A 22,498-nucleotide genomic window follows, 5' to 3' on the forward strand; every position below is an offset into this window, starting at 1 on the left:
TTTGTAATTAATTACCATAACAAAGTGCTGTATGAAAAGAAATTCCATTGAAAAAAAGTATTGTATGAAAATTAAAAGCACGTTGTAATATCCTGAATTTCAATCCAGGAGAATTAGTTTCTAATCAAGGATAAATTAATAATTAATAAATTGATTATGGTTTGGATGTTAGACTAATATGTGGTGTTGGTTGGTTGGTGTGACTATAAGATCGAATAGTAAAACGACAATTTAGGATGTGACGCGCAGGCAACAGTAAAAGTTTTCTCACTGTGCCACATGCCGTAGCAAAAGCTGTATACGCTATGATGCATGGCATAAAATTTTTACTTAAGAGCTAAATCAGATCATGAAAACAAAAGGAGAAGGAGGGAAAAATGTGCGTGAGAGGAGAGAAGAGTTTTACTCTACTAGGGCATCAAATATCCAAAGTTCAAGAGTTTGCTTTGACTAGTGACTTATTGGATAAGTAATGTACAGCCCTAAGCTTCATTTCTACCCCATTTTTATTGAATTTGATTGGTTGAGAAATTGAATTATGAAGTTTTAAAGTGTTAGAATCTAAAAGAAAGGTTTAAAAAAGTCTTTCAAATATGAAACTAAAGTTTTGTGACTAGTCTGGAGTTAAATAGTTAAACTTTGAGGATTTATGCTCAATTATCTTAAAAAGTTAGGTTAAAATGGTGAAAATTAGGTGAGTAAATGAGTTAGGAGATTGTTATGATTATTTGAATAGCCTATAGGACTAATGACTATAAATAGTGGACTTACGAATTTAAAAGGTGTTAATTGAATCGTTTTGCGTATTAAGAGATTTAGTTTAGCAAAATTAATGCCTATGTTGAGTATTGAGAATTGGTTAAGGGATGCTATGTTGTATAGATTAAGCAGTTGAGACATTGCTCGTGAGAATCTACACTCTTAAAAGTTCACTCGATTGATAACCCTTAGTAGTAAGGGTAAAAGGTAATTGAAGTAACCCTTTTATTTGTTCATTTGTGAAATTATTTACAAGTATATTATATAACTATATGCATTGTGATTAATGAACTGACAGAGTAACAATATTGTGAAAATATATTTATGCAGGTGTGTGAGTAATTTTTGAGATGTATGACACAAGACATATGTATTGACATGCACATTGTATCCACAAGAGTACTCTAGACTAAGGTAGAGGGTCACAACCGTACTCTGTACAAATCTAAAAAGTCTTGAAAGTTTTGAGCTTAGAGCTTGACTCCATTAGGAAGGACCTAAGAGATCCTGAAGGTCTCGAGCATAGAGCTTGACTCTGCCATGATAAACCTAAGAGACCACCTATATGCGAAGAGGATACCTGATTTGAACAGTGGTTTGGTGGGCCTTGTTTCTTGAAAGACTAGAAGTCCTAGTTTGAGTGTAGAGATTACTCTGCTAGGTGGAACCAGGAATGCATGAGTATGAGCATGATGCACAGATTTGGATGAATTCTTGTACATCCATATTGTATTGTTCTCCTTGAACATATACTATTTTATCTCTCGTTTATGATTTTGCTTACTAACTGGTGTTTGGGTGATATCTGAGCTACTGGGATACATGTCTCACTCTGTTACTTTTGTACACAGGTGAAGGAGCACGAGAATGCCAGAAAGGGAAGCGAAGAAAAAGTAGCTTTGATTGGTAATGGTATGACTACCATTTGAGTAAATGAATGTATAATAAATTGTTATAGTTTAGTTAACTAGGGTGCATAAGCGTGTGTAAAATGATTATGTGCATATATGTACAAATTGTGTTGTGAAAATTGCTTGGATATGTGATATTTCATCTTGTCGAGGGTACCACAATTGTGGGTATGTAGGCAGGCCTAAATGCTATTCAAACTAGTTTATATTGTGTTGTATAACTTGTTCAACTTATATATATGTGAATTGATGTGATGATTTGTGTATATATGAGAATTTGACACAAATGGTGAGGTAAAGCTCCATTTGAAAGAGTCAAGTATGTTGTGATTATTAACCATGTGGTGAGACAGAGCCTTATATGTAAGAATTGGATGGTTAAAAGTGGAACAGGTCTATGTGTATATGTGTTATATAGATTGTGCCTCATATAAGTCCACAAGTGTGTAATGTGGTATTGAGAGGTCAATATGAGTAATTGATGTGATACATGTGATTAAAAGTGTCAATCAAGTGTATATAATGCTTTTAAACTTAGTTCAAGGCTCAAAAGAGTCTAATGAGATAAGGAATAAGAATTGAGTATTTAGGGTGTAATATTTAAAACAAAGTAGCTTTTTACATTTGACTGTTCAATTTTAGATCGGACCATCAAATTGAGTTTGAACTTATCTCCTTAGATAGATTACATTGTAAACTTCGTGTGGGTGCTTGAATCATTCTAATCAAACGCCAGATGTGGAAATGGCACATGATGAAAATTTGCCTACTATATGACAACAAATTTTGCTATCGTATGGCTCATGGCATATAGAAGAATAGAGCTCGTGGCTCTATACCACATGCTATAGCATAGCACTTTTATGGGAAAGATGTGCCTCATTGAGTCATAGAATTATATTTACGCTTTCATTAACCCTCATATTATGATATTATGTTATTATTGTTTGACGAGTGTGTATTCGAGAATGGTAAAGTTTGGAATAGAGTAGGAACTTTATAGATGTCAACCTTATATTTACCATGTTGCAAAAAATCCTGATCCAACCAACAAGTTGGACTGTTCACCCAGCCAAGTGAGATTGATAAGCTGAATCAAGGAAACCATGAACTAGTCAACATAGCTTTAACTCGATAAGGTTAATGGGTTAACCTAAGTTACTTTTATTATTATTATTTTTTCTTTTTTTCCTCTCTTTCCTCTTCTAAATATTGAACTCTAAATCAAATATAAATCCCTTAATTAATACTTTTAATGATGTATTTTATTATTTTTGAAAACTTTAATTAATATTTCTATAAGACATGTATAAGATTGGAAAAAAAAAAGGATAAAAATGCCTTAAAATTCTTTTTCTAAAAACATTTGGTATTTTAAACTTTTTTGTTAAAGTAATGTTGCTTTAGAATTTTTTAAAATAGTGCAACGTTGTCTTTCCATTAACTTTGAAAAACATTGACCATTAAAAATTTCATTTGACCAGAATATTTACACATGGCAACTGCTGAATGGTTCTTCTTCCTCATTCTTCTTCATTTGACGCGCAGAGCAGCGTAAAAGCTATCGACCATAGCAGAATGTAAAACTTGATTCAGACCCTTTAAGCTTGATTTCTTGCGTTTGGCGTCTCTGAGCTTGTATGCAGATTGACCTTGGCTTTGAAGCTGATCTGTTCAGCTTTATTATGGGTTTAGTCATATTTTTGGTCATGATGAAGAATCTATCGTTCGCCTTTATTACAATGCCCATCTTTTACGTGCTCGTGCTTCTTCGTTCTTATATCGATTCTCAGCTTCAATCCCAACTATATTCTGAGAGTACTGTTAGTATCAATGATCATGTAGTCCTTGGATAATGAAGCTGAAGTGGGAGCTGATAATAACAGTGAGAATGCCTATTACATCATTGAGAAGAGAGTTCAATTTCCATCGCCAACATTGAAGATAAACTGAAGAACAATGTGGCTGCTGGGTTTGCGATCGAGTGCTGTCACGTCTTCACCGGTTGGCGAAGACAGTTATTGAACGATAAACTATCGAGAATTCGGATACAGAAGCTGAACCTCGACCAGATCGACAAGGTGCCGTTGAATTTCCTAGATGACAAGATCAAACGTTGGCATACGATTTCCTTCTACGTTCTAAGGACACTACTCCCAGACGATCAGAATCTCTGCAAGAGATTATTCCCATGGTAGGCTTCATCCCTTGACCCACTATAACTTGAGAGGATATGTGAGGATCAATCGAAATGGGTGATGTTTGATGAGCACATGGGAGCTGCTGCTTCTTCGATTTGAGGTTGTGGCAAGACCTTCCGATGACGCTACGGCAAAACCCCTGCCCGCGCCAAAAGTGATTTTCTTCTCATGTACAACTCAATTCGCAAGAAGGTCCATGTTCTTCTTCATGACGAGAAGCTCGTCTGCGAGTCTTCGCCATGTCGAACGCCCCCAACAATATGATAGTCAACGGCACTGGCATCAACAACGCCAACGTTGCCACAGTCACTATGACTCCGGCCTTCGCTATGGGCGACATGGTCGTTGACGTGACGACGTCTATGGTAAAGAATGAAGAATGAGGAGAGTTTGTGCGTAAGTGAATAAGAATGAGGAAGAAGAAAAACCATTCAGCAATTGACACATGTCAATCTTCTAATCAAACGAAATTTTTAACAGTTAATGTTTTTCGAAGTTAACAATGGAACAACATTATACCGTTTTGATATGTTTCAGGACGACCTTGCTCACAAAAAAAAGTTTAAAATACTAAACACTCCTAGAAGAAATGCTTACAAGATTTTATGGATGAATTTTTCATATACCTAAGAATTAAGGACTCCTTTGTTTGAATATTCCTGTTTGTTATAGTTAAATATGAATATTTTTGTACATTTAAATTAAATTAAATTAAATTATTTTAATTAATCCCTAGTTGGACTACTAATTTTTAATCATTACCTTAACCGATTCAATTTTTAATATCTTGCTATTTACAATTAAAGAGTAAGATTGGATAAAATATTTAACTATCATGCCTTTGCCCTACATTTAGGACTAAATATGGCTTTAAAATTGTCCCATATTTAGAACCAGACTTCCTAGTTTCCAATGATAACCGCCAAGATCAAACTAATTAATTATACAAGACCTATATACTAATTAATTATAATATTGAATATTGATATTGGGGTATTCCCATCACATCAAGTCTTGTAGTCACGTCACTTCTTGTTGGGTCCAAAAGATTGGGAAAAGGAATCCAAGGCTTCAAAAGATATAAACAAGCCTAGCATTCAAATTGAAGGTTCCTTCTTATGTGATAATGAGAGCTCTTTAAACAACAGAAACATTTTTTTTTTTTTTGAGACCTCAGTTTCTATTTACATAAGTAGCGGAATTGCAGAAAACAAAGGAAACATTTCAGGACAAAGAAAGTGAAAAAACAGAAAGAGTAACAAACTACGTGCACAATGCGATTCCAGGTCCTTAAGAATCTAATTCAACAGATGCTTGTCTGATGAGCCTAATGTTAGGAATCAGCTGCCATTAGAGAAGAAATGCGTGATACACATGGAAACCAGTACCTGCGTTTACCATCTCTATGACCATCATCAATCATTGCAAGTCCTTCCTGCATCATTGGAAAGTGATTCTCTCACCATTCCATGACCTTAAGGGTTGATGTATGTTTTAACAAGTTATTGGGTAGGAATCATGCTAACAAATAAAAATGGTAACGCCAATGCCATTGTTGCTTAGTGGCATGGAAGCTCCTAAGTGAGGCGGAAGGTTGTAAGTTCAATCCAGCTAGTTACTTCAAGCTATTTTATAGCCCTTTGTAATCCAGATAAATAAATATGGTTAGAAGACTTACTTCAAGTAAGGTCTCAAGAGCATCAATAGTGCGACCTGAAGTCCAAGATAGCCGTCTCTCCACTTCCTCAACAGTCACAAACCCTTGAGCCTAAAGCACAGAAGGTGCCAGAAATGTTAGAAAACAAAATCTTGCTCAATTAGCAAACTATGAAGCTTTTGCTACACCTGATAAGTAAACATTCTATGTTTGTTCATGCTTCCCCATTCAGGTCTGAATTCTAGGTTATTTTAATCGAGCTAGTTCAATGACATCCTTGGAAATCATGCTCCTGACCCTGAGCCCCACTAGGAATGTTTCCCCAAAAGATCACTGGCAACACATTAGAATTGAACTTTGCATCATAAAAATATAAATCAGACTCGAACCATTCACGAGTTAGGAATGAGCTTTCATTTATTATTATTATTATTATTATTATTATTTTACATGAAGGTTGATCATGGATAAATTCCTGATAGAGTCTTTAGTTTCTTTTGCGTTATTATTTTTTTTTTTTGGTTTTTTTAGCCAAATGATACAGTTTTTAGTTAAATTCCCCTTTTCTGACTGCTCAGAGAATCCTCAATTAGTTAGGTCTGAACCATTTATTTGACAGCGCTTTTCAACACTTCAAAAAAAAATCACATTTATACCCTTTAAGATATTTAACCATTGGCCCCGTTGGGTTTTATCATGCAAGTTCAAGAAAATCCATGAATACAGCATGTCAGAAGTCCATAACTCTTAGATCTCAACAAATCCCTAAGAGGCACAAAAATCATACAACAGACAAGGGATCATTTGAGGGAAGTCAAAAATAAATTTTTGTAGATAGAAAAAAGTTCAAAGGACAAATAAAAAGAAGAAACAGTTGTAACCTGAGCAAGTTCTAGAATTTCATTGTGGTCCTTGTTTAGCTCAGTTGGAACTGAACGAACAAGTTTTTTCTTCCCGACAGAAATAACTTCAAAACCACTACCCAGCACCTGAAGTTCATGTAACAAATGTCAAACATCCGCCCAGAAGGATCCATGCAATGAAATTTCTTATTAAGTAGTGCAACAACCACATAGGATTAAAATAATGAGGATACATATACACATAGTTAGAGATCCTGTTATGTGATTGCAATATTGAAAAATTAGTTACTGTTAGTTAATTGGAGTTAGTTAAGGGAAATAAACCTTGGGTAGTTATAAGGATTAGGAACTTATAAATACTTTCCGTATTATTCTTCTGTATCAGATCCTAATATGAAATTTAATCAATTCTTGGACTTACAAATCAATCAATTATTAAGACAGTACCAAGCTTTTAGTCTCATGCCACTCTTCTTTTTACTTTACTTTCTTTTTGCATAGATTAAAAGAAGCCATACAGTAATGAGAAAGCACTAAAAGGATAAGACAAGTTTCTATGAAAGAAAAAGAGAAATAAAATAAAATCTTTTAAATCACACTAAATATCTTCCTCCATTTTATTCTTCTTCTTCTTCTTCTTCTTCTTCTTCTTCTTTTGATAGACACCATTATAGAAGTACTGAGTTTTGGAAGCAACATAAAAGGGGCTCTGGTAGCCTGTCAGAACCATAGATTATATATATTCATTCATATATCAAGTTCTCATCCTGAGTGTTTGTAGATGTGAATAAAGAGATTTACTCATGATTGTTGACTTGAGATCAAGCACAAAGAAAGTTAGGAAGATTAGAATGGAAAAGGCTCAAAAACCAGCCTGCATTATGACTGGATACAAGTTCAAAACACAAAAAACCATGTATCCAAAGCCTTAGGTCCCATTTGGTTGCTAGAAAAGATGAGAATGAAATGAATTAAAAAAATCAAAACAAAAATGAATTAGATCACCCTTCGCTCTCATGATAAGTATAATAAAACTCAATACTATAAAAAACAAATGTAAGAATCATTACCCCTTCAACAAACCTCATGAATCACGAATCCCCTCTACATTTTGATTATTTTATTTTTGCCTTTATTTTTTTAATCTATTCCATTCCATTCATTTCAAGCAATCGAACGGCCATTAATCACCATTATTTGAGAATGCCTTCACCCCCATATTTAAAACTTTTGAGTGAAGCAGCTTGTATACACTTTTAGATTCATAACTCCAGTAATTATTATCTAATTTATGGGCAAGCTGAAATATAAGACCTTCAGCTTACTGATAGCACGCAGACAATCATCTTCAGAAACAGCTCCACGGTCACTTTTTTGTTGCTGACGAAGTAAGTGACAGAGTTCTTGCAGGTTGATCAGTCCTCCATTGTGGGCTCTAGCGCCCAAACAAATATCCACTATTTGAACTCCTGTCAAGCCAAGCAGTTTGCCTTAATAAACATGTTATCAAAAGATGGAATCTAAGCTTGACAGATTTCACAACAAAGTGTCAATGATTTATAAAAAAAATGAAGACAGTAAATAGCTTCATAATCATAAGAAATTAGATTATAATGTGATGTGAAAAGATTTATTGATGATATAGACAAAACATAATTGAGATTAGTTAATTTAATGGATTGTGGGTATGTGCATGTGACACTAAAAGCTGATAGTTGGGGATTTATCCAATGGTCTCCTACCACTACATGCTAGCACGTGATTCTTAAAATATTATTTACACCTCACTCTTTCTCTGCAAGCAACTTCTGAAATATGTCAATGCATTTCTGTGTTTGCTCCCCAAGATATCCGAAATGGGCCTGTTATTTTTCTTTAGTGAAATAAATTTGGGTATTAATCCATTCAATTATATTCTGCTTCTGAATTCAGAAAAATTCCAAATATGACTGGCATACTGGTCAGACACTAAAACTTTTAGTATTAGTTGTATAGTTTGTTCTGCAATTTTCTACTTACCCTGTCAGTTGAAAATTATCAATAATAGTGCACAGATTTTTTTTGGGGGGGGGGGTGTCAATAGCACATGAAGATTATTACAGAAAAGAATGCATATATATATGCATAGGAGATACGTTTGGTGGAAAGAAACCAAGATAAACAAATTTTTTACCAAGTTCATAATAGAAGTCACCAATTCCTAGCAGCTCTGCCCAGAAACCTTTATTTGAAGCTAAGGGATCTACTCCAACTTTAGCACACATCTCATGAAATTGCGATCTGAATGCAGGGTTCTTGCGGATGTCATTCTGAACAAGTAATAAAAATATTAGTGTGTCTTAATTTAGTAATCCATTATAGAGGTTTTACAGAGAGAGCAAGACTGCATTACAAGACCATGGCACAAGGCATGAACATGACAAATTGGTAGTCAATCATTTCCCTGAAGCTCCAAGATGTTTAAACCAGTCAAGCTTTCAGGAAAGCAGAATACTTTAAAGCTGAAGATCCAGAAAGGATTTGATTTCCAAAACTAATTACACGAGGCTGTGACATTTAGGTTTGCAAGACATTTGCAGATATGCCACTTAGTGATGGAATTGTAGGCAATTTAAGAACAAGGTTGTTAAAGGCAAAAGGCGCACTTAAGGCGCAGAGCCTGTAAAACGCCTTAGGCGCATGACGCTAGAAAGGCGTGCGCTCGAATGAAGCGAGGTGCTACCATGTGTTATAGCCTCTAGGTGTTGCTGCTCTATTCTAAACGTCTAATGGATTATAATAGGTTCTCTTTTATAACCTAATCAATATAAGTTGGGATTAAATTTTCTTGAAATTTTTCCAAGGCTCATAATAATTTCACTATCATGTTTAAAATTTCAATCAAAAAGTATTTCTTGCAATAAGTTTAAATCTTTTCTATTATGTAATTGTCTTCTCTTATTTTGAAATTAAATATTTCATATTTGTTTTTATATCATTTAACTTTTCATATTTTATATCATATTTTAATGGGTTATGTATTAAAATATGAGCAAACCCATTGTCTTCTACAATATGTTACTCCATAGAAGTCAAGTGAAGCCGTCGGTGCTGTCCTTATCTTCTCTTCTCTTCTTCCATACGCTGTCAGCATCATCCTCATCAATTCCAATCGGTCGTTATCTTCTCTTCAATAACCAAACCCAGTCAGTCGTCTTCTTCACTTCTTCAATACCTAGTCCCAGTCGGTCGTCTTCATCTCTTCTTCAATGCCCAGTGGTCAATCATCATCTGCTCATCTTTTGTTCCCCTATTCTTCAACCTACTTCAATTAGGCACCCTCAGGCGAGCGCCTTTTGCTCGTGCAAGGCGCACAAGGCACTCTCAGGCATGCACCTAACTAACCCCATCGCCTCTCTTCACATGAGAGGCGATGACTCTGTTTAGCGCCTCGCTTTTGCGCCTTAGGCGCTGAGGCGAGCGCCTTTAACAACACTGTTTAAGAACTGAAAATTATATGCTCCAATAGTTAGTGCAGAACACTTTTTTTTCAAAAAAGCGAATACATAACAAGCAACTGATCCATAGGGGTAAAAAAGAAAAAACAAACAAAAGGAAGGAAAAGAAATGCAAAGAATAGTAACTGAATCTGAATCCAGACATGATGCATGCATATAATCAATTTTCCATTAAATTATCAAAACACGTCTATCCATTCCTGCAAAACGGAACTAAACCTTATGATAAGGTCAAAAGCCTTTTAGAGGTTCCATCAACATCATATGTCAATACATAATATTACATTCTAATAGAGCCCGTAATTTTAATAAGATCTATAAGAGGAGGTTAGAGAGGAAGAATGACTTGAATGGAAAAGCTTTGACTGGTCAAGATGATTATCCTTCGGTCCCTAGCCATAAGGAGCAATGAATTATGATGCTGTGTCATCTTTAGTATCTATTTTGGATAGTAGGGGCTAGATGTACGCCACACTGTGAGTATTAGTAGTCCTTTGCACTGTTTTGGGAAGGTATGTCTTTTGTAATGGAATTGTGAGGAGAGATTGGCCTCTCAAATGCCAAAGGGAGTGGAACTCTTACTTTGATTTCTGCAATCTGTGTTGCTGGTTCCATTTTGTTTATTCAGGAGAAAGGAGATAGGGTTTTAACCAGAATCAAAGTGTCCTTGTAACTCTAAGTCGGTTCTTTCAGTTCATTAATATCAAAACTCAGCATTTTCCCCTCATTTAATTCTGCTACTGTATTTCTTTGTTCTTTACTGTTTCTGGTTTGGATCCCATAATTTGGCATCCAAATAATATGATCCTCAAGTGGTTTGTGTAAGGAGTTATGGCAGAGAGGGTACAATACACTAATTGAGAAGTACAAGAATTGAAAGAGGATTGACCAGGTATGTAAGTGGCATCAAAGAAACATTGAAGACTACTAATGAAGTCCTGGTGCTAATACAGAGGAAGGTGGCAGGGCAAAATGGGGATGAACAAGAAGGAACTCATCATGAGGAGACCTCTGGGAGTGACCCAAGGGATAAAACAGAAGGAGGCAAGTATCAGAAGTTAGAACTACCTATCTTCTCAGGCAAGGATCCTCTTGGGTGGCTTTTTAGAGTAGAGCAGTATTTTCAAGTAAATTACATAACAAAACAGGAGAAGCTTGAAGCAACCATGGTATGCCTTGAAGGTAAAGCATTGAATTGGGTACCAATGGCCTGATACAAGGACACCATTGAGTGATTGGTTGGAGTTCAAAAGAGCGTTGCTTCAATGATTTCACTCCTCCCAACCAGGTGGTGAGTATGAGAGATTATTCACAGCGAAGCAAGAAAAATCCATGCTCAAGTTTGTAGAAGGGTTCGAGCTATCATCTGCACCATTGAAGGAAGCTTTGGAAGAATGTTTGATTGGTGCTTTTCATTCTGGACTGAAGGCTGAAATTAGGGCTGAGTTAAAGCTACCTACGACTACGACCTTTTGATATCAGGGGACATAGGGTTTGGCCAAAATCAAAGAGTGTCCTTGTAACTCTAATTCAGTTCCCTCACTTAATTAATATCAAAACCTCAGCATTTTCCCCTCATATTTAATTCTGCTACTGTATTTCTTTGTTCTTTACTGTGTTTCTGGTTTGGGTGCCATTACATTCATCCAAATTTCGTGTCTTCCTCTCCTATTTTTGTAAAATTCAAATGCCAATTTCTAAAAGTAACTGTTTTTGCACTTTGCACTCATTTCTTTTGCAATTAACAGGAAAATGATTCCCATCAAATTAATAAACATTGAAAGAATCCCATAATCAGAAGCGATCTCATAGAGCATCAACCGTAATTTCATCTGTCATTGAATCAAGCAAATAAATCGGAAACAGACAAAACACCGATATTGAACTAAAAACAGCTGTTTGGTGTATGGAATGTAAGTTTACACAGACCCCAGAAAAAAAAAAAAAAACTTAATTCTTGAAGTCAAATGAAATTACAGGAAAGGGAGAAAAAGACAAACTTTGTGCTTGCGAGCGAACTCCTCAAGCTGCGATCGGAACGTCGCAAGTTGCCCTTTCATCATATCGGTTTTAATCTTGGCCACATTTTCACCCACCAGACGAAATTGATTCCTCGCAGCAGCAGCATTTTGCAAGCCTCCAATTCCAGGCTTTCTTCTCATCCTCTCTTCCTTCTCTTCTTTTCTCGGGGATACTTTGATCCAAATTTAAGGGTTTCGAATTCGATCGCTAGATTATCAATTGTAAGACCTGATGATTTTCTGTGCGTCGAATAACAATAATATCATAGCAAGGGAAAAGTGGGATGACTGAAATTTATAAGAAACATGAATTTATAAACCCCCTCTCCTATCAAGTGAAATGATAGTTGATATGCTTTTGATTTTTTAATTGTGCCACTACATCGTAATAAATTGTATAATCAAGAAGAGATGATAGAGTTGATAATTCATGTTGGATTTATTTAAATTAAATTTAAAATATTTTATTCTTTTAAAAATTTAGATAATCAAGCTTTTAATTTTTTTTTAGTTAGATTTAGATTGGCTCGTCGGGCGTGATCAAGGTTACTAATTTTATGTACATATAAAGTTAGAAATTTCAACAGTCGAGTTTTTTCAAATCGAATTCAATTTAGGTTAAATTTATTCAAATCAAGCTTAAAATATCATACTCTTTTACAAAAGTATATATAGACAAGCCTGATCTTAACTTTTTTTTGACGGATCCAGGTTGACCCGTTTGGCCTAGCTCAAGTTACCAGCTTTAGATGATATTGAAATAAATAATTTTTTGGCTAGAAGAATTAAACATTGACTACTTTACATCTTGGGAAATCAAATAAAATTTTAAACCCAAGTAACCAAGCAACACCACCATCTTTGGACACCTTTGGACCATGCTTTGGTATCTCGGTGTAGGAATTGTGCTCAATTGATCACTTTTAAAAAATAAAAAATAAAAAATTTTACCTCATACTCTTCTAATCATATTTATAAATTATTTTCAATATGTTTTACTAGATCAAGAAAAATATTTTTCATTAACTCTGTTTTAAAATTTAATAAGTCTTCAACTTTGTTCCTATAAATAATATATATTTTAACAATATATTTTCTTTCTCTAATATTCAAAAGAAAATAAAAAGAAAAATTTATGTTAAAAAATTAATAAGATAACTTATAAATAAGATAAAAAAATATATGTTTTGTTTTATAAATAGGACTAGAGGGAATAATTGAAATCAAGACAAGAAAAAAAATAATATGACAGTTGAAAGGCTAGTTTTACTTTAATCTAAAAACAATATGAGCAAGGATAAATTTTAATACATTCTTTATTTACAATTGAGAGAATATTAATAAAAATCCCTTAAAAATTTAATATCAACAAGGATCTCTAACAAGTATTAGTAAGTATTAACAAATTAATAAGTAATGTTACTGTTTTAACAAACATATGATACATTTAGAATCTTTGTTAAATGTTATATTTTTTAATAAGTAATGTTATTGTTTTAACAAATATTTCCCATATTCAGAATCTTTGTGAAATGTTAAATTTTTGCTTGTTAATATTGTTCATGTACAATTCATGTGTTAACATTCAACTTTTTCATCTTACATATATTCAACTCCTTTCATGCTTTTCTTTTTGGAATTTTTTAATAAGATGATAACATCTTTTGAGAAAAAAAAGATAATAACTGTAACATCCTAAAATTCAATCCAAAAAAACTAGTTGTGAATTAAGGGTAAATTAGTAATTAGTGAATTAATTACGGTTTTGGGTATTAGACTAATATGTGATGTTAATTGGTTGATTTGATTATATGATCGGATGGTAGGACGGCTGTCTAGGACATAACACATGAGCAATAGTGACAATTTTCTCACTGTGCCATGCGTCATGGTGGAAGTTGCATGTGTCGCAGCGCATTGCACAAAAATTGCTTAAAGGTGACATGATCAGCTCGTGAAAATAGAAAAGAAGAGTTGGAAAAACATATCTAAAGAGTAGAGAAGACTTGGCTTTGTTAAGGCATTGATTTCCAGGAGCTCGAGAGTCTACTTCGACTAGTGACTTGTTGAGTAAGTATTGTACAAGCCTAAGCTTTATTTCTACCCCATTTTCATTGAATTTGATTAGTTGAGAATTGAATCATGAAGTTTTAAGGTGTTAAAATCTAAAAGAAAGGTTTAAAAAGGGCTTTCGAATATGAAACTAATGTTTTGTGACTAGTTTAGAGTTAAATAATTGAGTTTTGAGAGTTTAGGCTCAAATTAGTCTAAATTAGTAGGTTGAAACTAAGAAATTAGTTTGTAGAATGAGTTAAGAGGTTGTTATAGTCATTTGAGTAGTCTGTAGGGCTAATGACTATAGATGATGGATTATATAGATTTGAAAGGTGTTAACTGAACTGTTTTGTATGTTAAGGTATTCAATTTAGCCAAATCAATGCCTATGCTAAATATTAGAAATTAACTTAGGGACTTTGCATTGTGTAGATTGAGCATTTGTAATGTTATTCGTGAGAATCTACACTCTGGGAATTCAACACAATTGGTAACCCTTAACAGTGAGGGTAAAAAGTAACTAGAATAACCTTTTTACTTGTTCATTTGTGAAATTATTTACAAGTATTTTTATATAACTATGTGCATTGTACTTATGAATTGATAGAGTAGTAATATTGTAAAAGGAATATATGTGCAGGTGTGTGAGTAATGTATGAAATGAAATTAAAGAGACATATTTGTAATATCCGCCTTAACATTACCAGGACAACACTCTAACACGCTATTGTGATAACCTAAATTAATTAAAATCCCAAGTAAGTTGTCACAACCTAAAGGTTTAAAAGTAATTAATTTAAAAAATTGAGATTCCAAAAAAAAATCCTTTTTCAAAAGTTGTTTGAGCTTAAATTATAATTTAAAGTAAATTATATGTGATAATAGAAGCATGAAAATACAAATCGATACTTAAAAATACAAAAGGAGCAATTTGAAAAATTTTAGAATTTTCACCATCCACCGTGGCATAGCCACACTCATTGCGATGGACGACACAGAGGGATGAATCCCTTGGCTTGAATTGTGCCGCAGAGTGACAACATGTGTCGCAGCACGCGCCTAGTGTCATGATAGTACTTCAAACTTTCGAAGCACACCGTTTCATCATCTAACATCCGATTTGAGCTATTCAAGTATTTATATGAAACTCTTTGAGCCCTCTAACTAATGGCACCAATCTTACCCCTAAATTCTCAACTGTTAAAAAAATGGACACCCGAACACAAAACGGTCCATTTTCATTTCAAAACACACCCAATGGTATCCAAAACTCACAACCTAGTACCATTAGCTCCAAAACCACTTTGACCAACTTAAATGGACCACACATGACATATCAACCCAATTATATCACACAAATAACCTTTCACACTCAAAATGAGTACCAAACCCCCAATTCTCAACAATGCAATGGGGTGGATCTAATTCAACATGATAATCATTTTACCATTTTTTCTCTCCTCCTCCTTGCTGCGTCTATTCTTCGTCAGCTTCCCTTTATCGATTTCTGTTTTTGTTCTGCTCTGTTTTTCCATTTTCTCATCATCTCCCACTCTTCGTCTCTTTACTGTCATTTTTCCTCTTTGTTTCATCTGGTATTTTTCTCCTATGTCTCTCCTCTCCTGTTTTCCTCGTCCGTTCTCAGTCTCTCCCTCATTTCTAGCTCTCTTTTTTTTCAGTTTTTCCGTACTCTATGTTTTTTCTGCACAGCTGTATTCTCTCTGTTTCGTTTCTTCCATCTCCTCTAGTTTTCATTCCTGTTCCGTGCTCTCTCTCGTTTCTAGCTCTCTTTTTTTAGTCGTCTTCCAGCTTCTCAGCTCTACTTCTTCAGGTTTTTCTCCATCTCTTCCTTGCCATTTTCATGTTCTATTTTGAACGCTGCCATGCTCTATTTTTTTCTTCATTTTGCTGTCTCTCTAGTTTCGGTCTCTCCTCCTTTTTCTTGCTAGTTTTCTGCCTTTTATTACTGAAGCTTGGGATCTTCCTCTTGTGTGAACGTCTGGGTTCCCTCTGCTCCTACTGATCTGCTCTTGCGTGTGTTTCCTTTCTCTTGTCCAATCATTTCTGTGTCTGATGTGTTCAGCTTCTCTTTCACTGGTGTTTTCTCTCTACCTGCCAAAAGTCTGTGTGCATGCATCATGGTTGCTTGTTGCTTCTTTTGCTGTGTTTTTCTGCTCGCGTGTGGGTGCTGTTTCTGCATTTTGTGTCTCTGTTTCTGCTGTTTGTTTCTTTTTCTGCTGCATGGCTGAAAGAGTGTGTTTGTGTGTATGTACGTGTGTTTCGTGTGTTCTAATGCTACATGTATCTATTTTTTTTAAGCCATTCTTTAATTTAATGCCTTTTTTATTAATTAGATTGAGGGAGAGAAAGAAAAGGCTAATTTTAAAACATATATTTTTAAATGGAAAACAAAAGATTTAAGGAGAGAAATTTAACAATAGTTGAGTCTCAAAAAATTAATTCCCAATATCTTTGAATGATTGGGATAATTTGAGAGAGATTTTTAAAAAATTTAAGCAAGATTTTTTTAAAATATAATCCTAAAAAAGCATTAAATTTTTTTTTATATTTTTTTATATTTTTTAATTATTTATTATTAAATTTTAAAAAATACCCGGACAAAATACAGTGTTCACAAGTGATGTTAGTGAAATTTGGGTTGTGAATGAGTTTCTGGAGGCATTTGTAAATGAGGTTTCAGGTTTGCTACCAGAGCAAGAAGTAGAGTTCTCCATTGATTTGCCACCTACTACTGAGCCTATTTCAAAAGCACCATATCAAATGGTTCCTTTTAAATTGGTGGAACTTAAGAAATAACTCGAGGAGTTGTTAGAGAAGGGCTTTATACATCCTAGTGTATAGCCATGGGTTTTCCAGTCCTGTTTTTGAAAAAAAGGATGGCAGCCTATGGCTATGCATTGATTATCAGCAACTAAATAAGGTGACAGTAAAGAAAAAATGCCCACTTTTGAGGATAGATGATTTGCTAGATCAATTGATGGGAGCTTTAGTGTTTTCTAAGATCGATTTACGATCTAAGTACCGTCAATTGAGGGTAAATACATAAGATGTGTCTATGACAGCATTTCATACTCAACATGGTCACTTTGAGTTCTTAGTAATGCTATTCGAGTTGACGAATGCACCTACAGTTTTCATAGACTACATGAATTGTATATTTAATCCTTTCTTAGATCAGTTTATTGTCGTGTTCTTAGATGACATACTAATATATTTCAAGGATGAGGAGGAGCATGTGAAGCATTTGAGGACTATGTTAAGGATTCTAGGAGAAAACCACTTATATGCCAAGTTGAGTAAATGTGAGTTTTAGCTTTCGGAGGTAAGATTTCTCGAACATGTGGTGTTAGTTGAGGTTATCTCAATGGATCCTCACAAAGTAGATGCAGTATTGTAATGGGAATGACCAAGTTTATTAACTAAGGTATGAAGTTTTTTGGGTCTGGCTGGATATTATCAAAGATTTATTCAAGGATTCTCACATGTTACTATTCCTTTAACTTGGTTAATGAGGAAAGATCAACCTTTCATTTAGGATGAAAAGTCTGAAGTCACTTTCATTAAACTTAAAGAGAAGCTAACCTCGGCAGTGGTGTTAATTATTTCTTTGAAAGGTTTAGGATGTATGTTAATGCAAAAAGATCGATTAGTAGCATATGCATCTAGACAGTTGCAACCTCACAAGGAGAACTATCCGACACATGACCTAGAATTAGTAGCTATGGTATTTGCTCTCAAGATTTGATGACATTATCTTTATGGAGTAGAGTTTAATATGTGCAGTAATCATAAGAGTTTGAAATATCTTGTGGATCAGAAAGAGCTCAACATGCGAAAAAGGTGATGGATGGACTTCTTAAAAGATTATAACTTCAAGTTTAAGTATTATCTAGGAAAAGCTAATATAGTAGTAAATGTGCTAAGTCGAAAATCGTTACATATAGGTGGGTTGATTGTTTAAGAGCACAAATTATTATTATCGTTGATGGAGGTTAAGCTTGAGGCATCAGATTACTCTCTGGATATAGTTCCCTTGATAGTGATTTCTAATGAGTTTTGTAAAGAGATACGGGAAGCTCAACTGAAAACAACTTCTTGTTAAGTGTTCGAGAAGACATAGAAGATGGTCGCACTACCTTAGTCTGGTTCAATAATGACAAGTTCATTGTGTACAAGGATATAATTTGTATGCCTACGGATGAGGAGATCAGAAGGAAGCTTTTGGACATAGCTCATCGAAGTAAGTATGCAATGCATCCTAGTATGACTAAGATGTACCATAATATGAAGAGGCATTGGTAGTGGTAAGATGTGAAATGAGAGGTTACTGATTTTGCAAGCTGGTATCTCACATATCAGAAAGTGAAAATTGTGCATAAAAGACTAGCTAGGATACTTCAACCACTAGAGATTCCCCAATGGAAATGGGATAACATATCAATGCACTTCGTGTTTGGTTTGTTGAGGACTCAGTCAGGATATGACTTTGTATGGGTTATTATGGATTGGTTGACACAGTTAGCACACTTCTTGCCAATTAAGACCACCTGTAATGTCAAAAAGTACACAAAGGTATATGTGAAAGAGGTGGTAAGACTGCATGGTGTACCTAAGGACATAGTGTCAAATATGATCCCTAGTTTACTTTAAGGTTTTGGGAAGCATTGTAAAAGTCTATAGGTACTGAGTTGAGATTTAGTGCCTCTTATCATCTACAAATTGATGGGCAGATTGAACATACAATACAAACTCCAGAAGACATGCTTCGATCGTGTGCCCTCGAATAGAAAGGTAGCTAAGATAGCAACTTACCTTTAGCTGAGTTTGCTTATAATAATAGCTTCCATTTGAGTATCTAAATGGCACTATACGAGGTGTGAATACTGTATTTTGTCCAGGCATATTTTACATTTAATAAAAATAATAATAAATTCAACCTATAAATATATAAAAATACAAAAATGAAATTTAATCATTTTTAGGATTATATTTTCAAAATAAAAAAAATCCTTAATTAATAGGTTTAATTTTATTTTAACCTAGATAATCTTTTATTAGTTAGGATCTTATTTCTTTTAATTTAGTAAAAAAATAATAACCAAAAAAATATAAAAATATAAAAATGAAATTTAATCCTTTTAGGGATTATATTTGTAAAAAAATAATAATCTAACAAAATGAAAAAAATAATCTTGCTTAAATCTTTAAAAATCTCTCCCAAATTATCCCAATCATCCAAAAATATTGGGAGTCATCTTTTGAGAGTTAACTTTTCTCCCTTTAAATCTTATTTGTCATTTTAAAAATGTGTGTGTGTGTGTTAATCTAATTTAAAAAAAAAATTAGAAGCAAATATATATATATATATATATATATGTAATAGGTTGGATGAAACTCTAATCCATCAGCATTTCACCAAAGCCTCAAGAGGCTTCTCGCAGGCAGACTAGGGAGGTGGACGCAAAAGACAGGAAAGAAGAAAGTAGAGCAAGCCAGAAAAAACACACGGGCAGACACAAAAACAAAAAGCTTTCGGCCATGCAGAGGAACATACACGAAACACGCGTAGAGAAGACCCTGAAAGCAAGCTATGGCCACAAAGCAGACAACAGATAGAAATGAAGTCAGACATGTGAGCGAAAGAGCAGAAGAGAGATGCACACATATGCATTCATGAGGCTTTACCTCTAAAAGTGTATGCACGAAGAGGAGGAGGAGAGACTTTCAACCATTAGATGATCTCTCTAATACGTATGCACACAACACAACAAGAAAGAAGAAAGAGACGTGCATGAAAAGGAAGAAGGAACTGAGAAGACTAGGGGAAGAACATGGGAGAATCGAGTTGAAGCTGATAGCAAGGGAAAGATGCACGTGACAGAAAGAAAAAAGAAAAAATAGAGCATAGACATTCCAGCAGAAAAAATGAGAGAAAAACAAAACATGGAGGTTGCAGTAGAAAAAACAACAACAAGAGAGCAACAGTAGAGATTTCTTTAGAATGGACGAGAGAAAATGGAGAGCAAAGGAGAGACTGAGAGAAGAGAAATTGGGGACGAGAGGCATAGAGAGCGGAGGAGAAGTTAAAGGCAGGGTTAGAGTTGAAACTCAAGGTCCTACTGCTGTTATAACATGCACATTCGAAGGAGGCAAGAAGGAAGAAAATGGAAGGGACGTAAGAGGATTAGAATCAGCAAGAGAGAGAGCAAGCAACACAGAAAAAAAGAGACGAAGCCAAAAAAGAAAGTCTAGGTGCAACATGACCTGATCTTCTTTCACCTCGCACATGAAACACGATGCCATGAGATTTGGTCTCTTCATCTATAAAAGGATTAGACTGAGAGAGCTAAAAAGGGAAAGAGAGTCTGAGAGCTTAAGTAGAGCGTTTAAGTGAGAGAGATTTAGAGACGATGGGTGGAAGAAGATGAGAGATCTGTACGGCAAGAGAGGGTTATCATCATCAATGGCACCTTCAGGCATGCACCAAATGTTTTGCCAGCAATGTGCAGGTTCTGATTCAATCTATTGGTTGGAGGAAGTAATATGGCTTCAAAGCGCATCTTGAAGGAGCTTAAGGACTTGCAAAAAAATCCACCAACTTCATTCAGCATAGGTTCTAATAAAGGTTCTTGTAACTTCATGTAGCCTTACATTATATCATTTCCTAGCCTCAATGTATGCATAGCTTGTTATCAGATACTGTAGTTGAAGATGATGGATATATCACTACAGATTTGATTTTGGCTACTTATAATTAGAAATTAGACACACTTTTACAATTAGGCTTTGTTAAACTAAAAATCTTGATTACATAATGAATGTGTTCTTGAATAATCCATATCATAAGAGAAAATTAAAATCCCCATAAAATGATCCTCTATTGTGTAAATCAATAAGATTTCGTAGGTATGAAGATCCAACTTGTATATTAAAGATAGGTTCTAATGGCTCACCATTAAAATTAGCTCTCTTTTTATAATTTTAAAAATCAATAAAATATTTAAGTCTTATGTGAGATTTCAAGAATCTTCGTAGAAAATTAAATTAAGTGCATTATCGTGTGGGATGATAAATCCTCGCAAATATCACAATTCTCAATTTACATAGTAGTAAATAAATAAATTTTGTAAATAAAATAATAAACATTTTTTATAATATTAATTAATTAAATTAATAAATTAAAATTATAATTATATTATCTAATTAGATTTTTTTAGTCACGTGAGATTTTTGAAACTCCATAGACCTTTAGGATAGTTATACTAATGTGTGAGTCAATAAGGCTTCACAGGTATAACAATTAAGATTTCTATATTTGAAAATATACATTGTATAATTACGCATTAAAATATATTTAAAGTGAATATTATTTAATCTTTTTATTGTGTGAGACTTTGAATCTCTGCAGATATTTAGGATAATCTCATATCGTGTAAATCAATAAGATTTTACAGATATGAGAGTAAAACTTATATGTTAATATGGTTCCAATGACCCATCATTAAAATTAACTCTCTTATTTATAATCTAAATTAATAATTTATTTAAGTCCCATGTGAGATTTTAAAAATCTTCATAGAGACTTAAATTAATCACATCATCGTGTGGGATAATAAATCCTCACAGATGTTGTGATTCTCAATTTCTATAATAAATAAATAATTTTTGTAAATAATGATATAATGCACAATTTAGAAAAATTAATCAAATTAGTGTATATAAATTGTAATCACATTTATCAATTATATCTTTTAATCATGTGAGATTTTTTAATCTCTGTAAATTTTTAAGATAATCGTATTATCGTATGAGTCAATAAGACTCTATAGATATAATGATTAAGTTTTTAAAAATATATATAAATTATATATTAAACCAATTAAATTAAAAATGTTTGTAAGTGTATATTATTTAATCCTTTATTGTGTGAGATTTTGAAATCTCTGTAGATATTTTAGATAATCATACTATCGTATAAGTCAAAAAGACTTTGCAGGTATGATGATTAAGAGTCTTTAAAAAAATGTAACTAAGTATATATACACTTAAAATATATTATTAATACTTAAAAATTTAAGTAAAATAAATTAAGTTGTTAATTCTTTTATCGTATGAGATTTTGGAATCTCTACAGATATTTAGGATAATCATATTACCGTATAAGTTAATAAGGCTTTGCAGGTATGACGATTAAGATTTTTTAAAAACATATAAATACATGCTTAAACCAATTATTACTGACACTTAAAAATATAAATAAATTAAGTTACTAAATTCTTCTATCATGTGAGATTTTGAAATGTCCGCAGATATTTAGAACGATTGTATTATAGTATGAGCCAATAAGGCTTTGCAAGTATAGCGATTAAATTTTCAATCATAAAATATAAAAAAATAATTTTAAACCCTTTTCTTTTCTTTATTTCAAAAATTCAAAAATTAAGAAAATAATTAAAATTAAATTTCTTTTTGCAATTTAAAACACACGTATCAAAATTTCAAAAATTGTTTTA

The 22,498-nt window shown here is 33.6% G+C and overlaps 1 protein-coding gene across 2 annotated transcripts; it reads right to left on the reverse strand.

Moving 5' to 3' along the window:
• Nucleotides 1-3,329: 3,329 nt before the first annotated feature.
• On the reverse strand, nucleotides 3,330-12,225 carry LOC129304023 (vacuolar protein sorting-associated protein 22 homolog 1-like). Of its 2 annotated transcripts, none has more exons than XM_054943644.1 (6): nucleotides 11,889-12,225; nucleotides 8,565-8,700; nucleotides 7,706-7,860; nucleotides 6,410-6,517; nucleotides 5,550-5,639; nucleotides 3,330-4,231 (listed from the first exon to the last, which is right to left on the reverse strand). In XM_054943644.1, the coding sequence occupies exons 1-6, from the start codon at nucleotides 12,048-12,050 to the stop codon at nucleotides 4,199-4,201; spliced, it is 684 nt and encodes a 227-aa protein (XP_054799619.1). In that variant the 5' UTR covers nucleotides 12,051-12,225; the 3' UTR covers nucleotides 3,330-4,198. The 2 variants fall into 2 exon arrangements, with proteins under 2 accessions (XP_054799619.1, XP_054799618.1); XM_054943643.1 differs by lacking the exon at nucleotides 3,330-4,231 and adding an exon at nucleotides 4,948-5,306 and having other exon boundaries at nucleotides 11,889-12,222.
• Between the last annotated feature and the right edge of the window lie 10,273 nt (nucleotides 12,226-22,498).

This window comes from Prosopis cineraria, unplaced genomic scaffold, assembly GCF_029017545.1.
Source record: "Prosopis cineraria cultivar Desert tree isolate PC_DT_omini unplaced genomic scaffold, ASM2901754v1 PC2, whole genome shotgun sequence".
NCBI classification, from domain to species: domain Eukaryota; kingdom Viridiplantae; phylum Streptophyta; class Magnoliopsida; order Fabales; family Fabaceae; genus Prosopis; species Prosopis cineraria.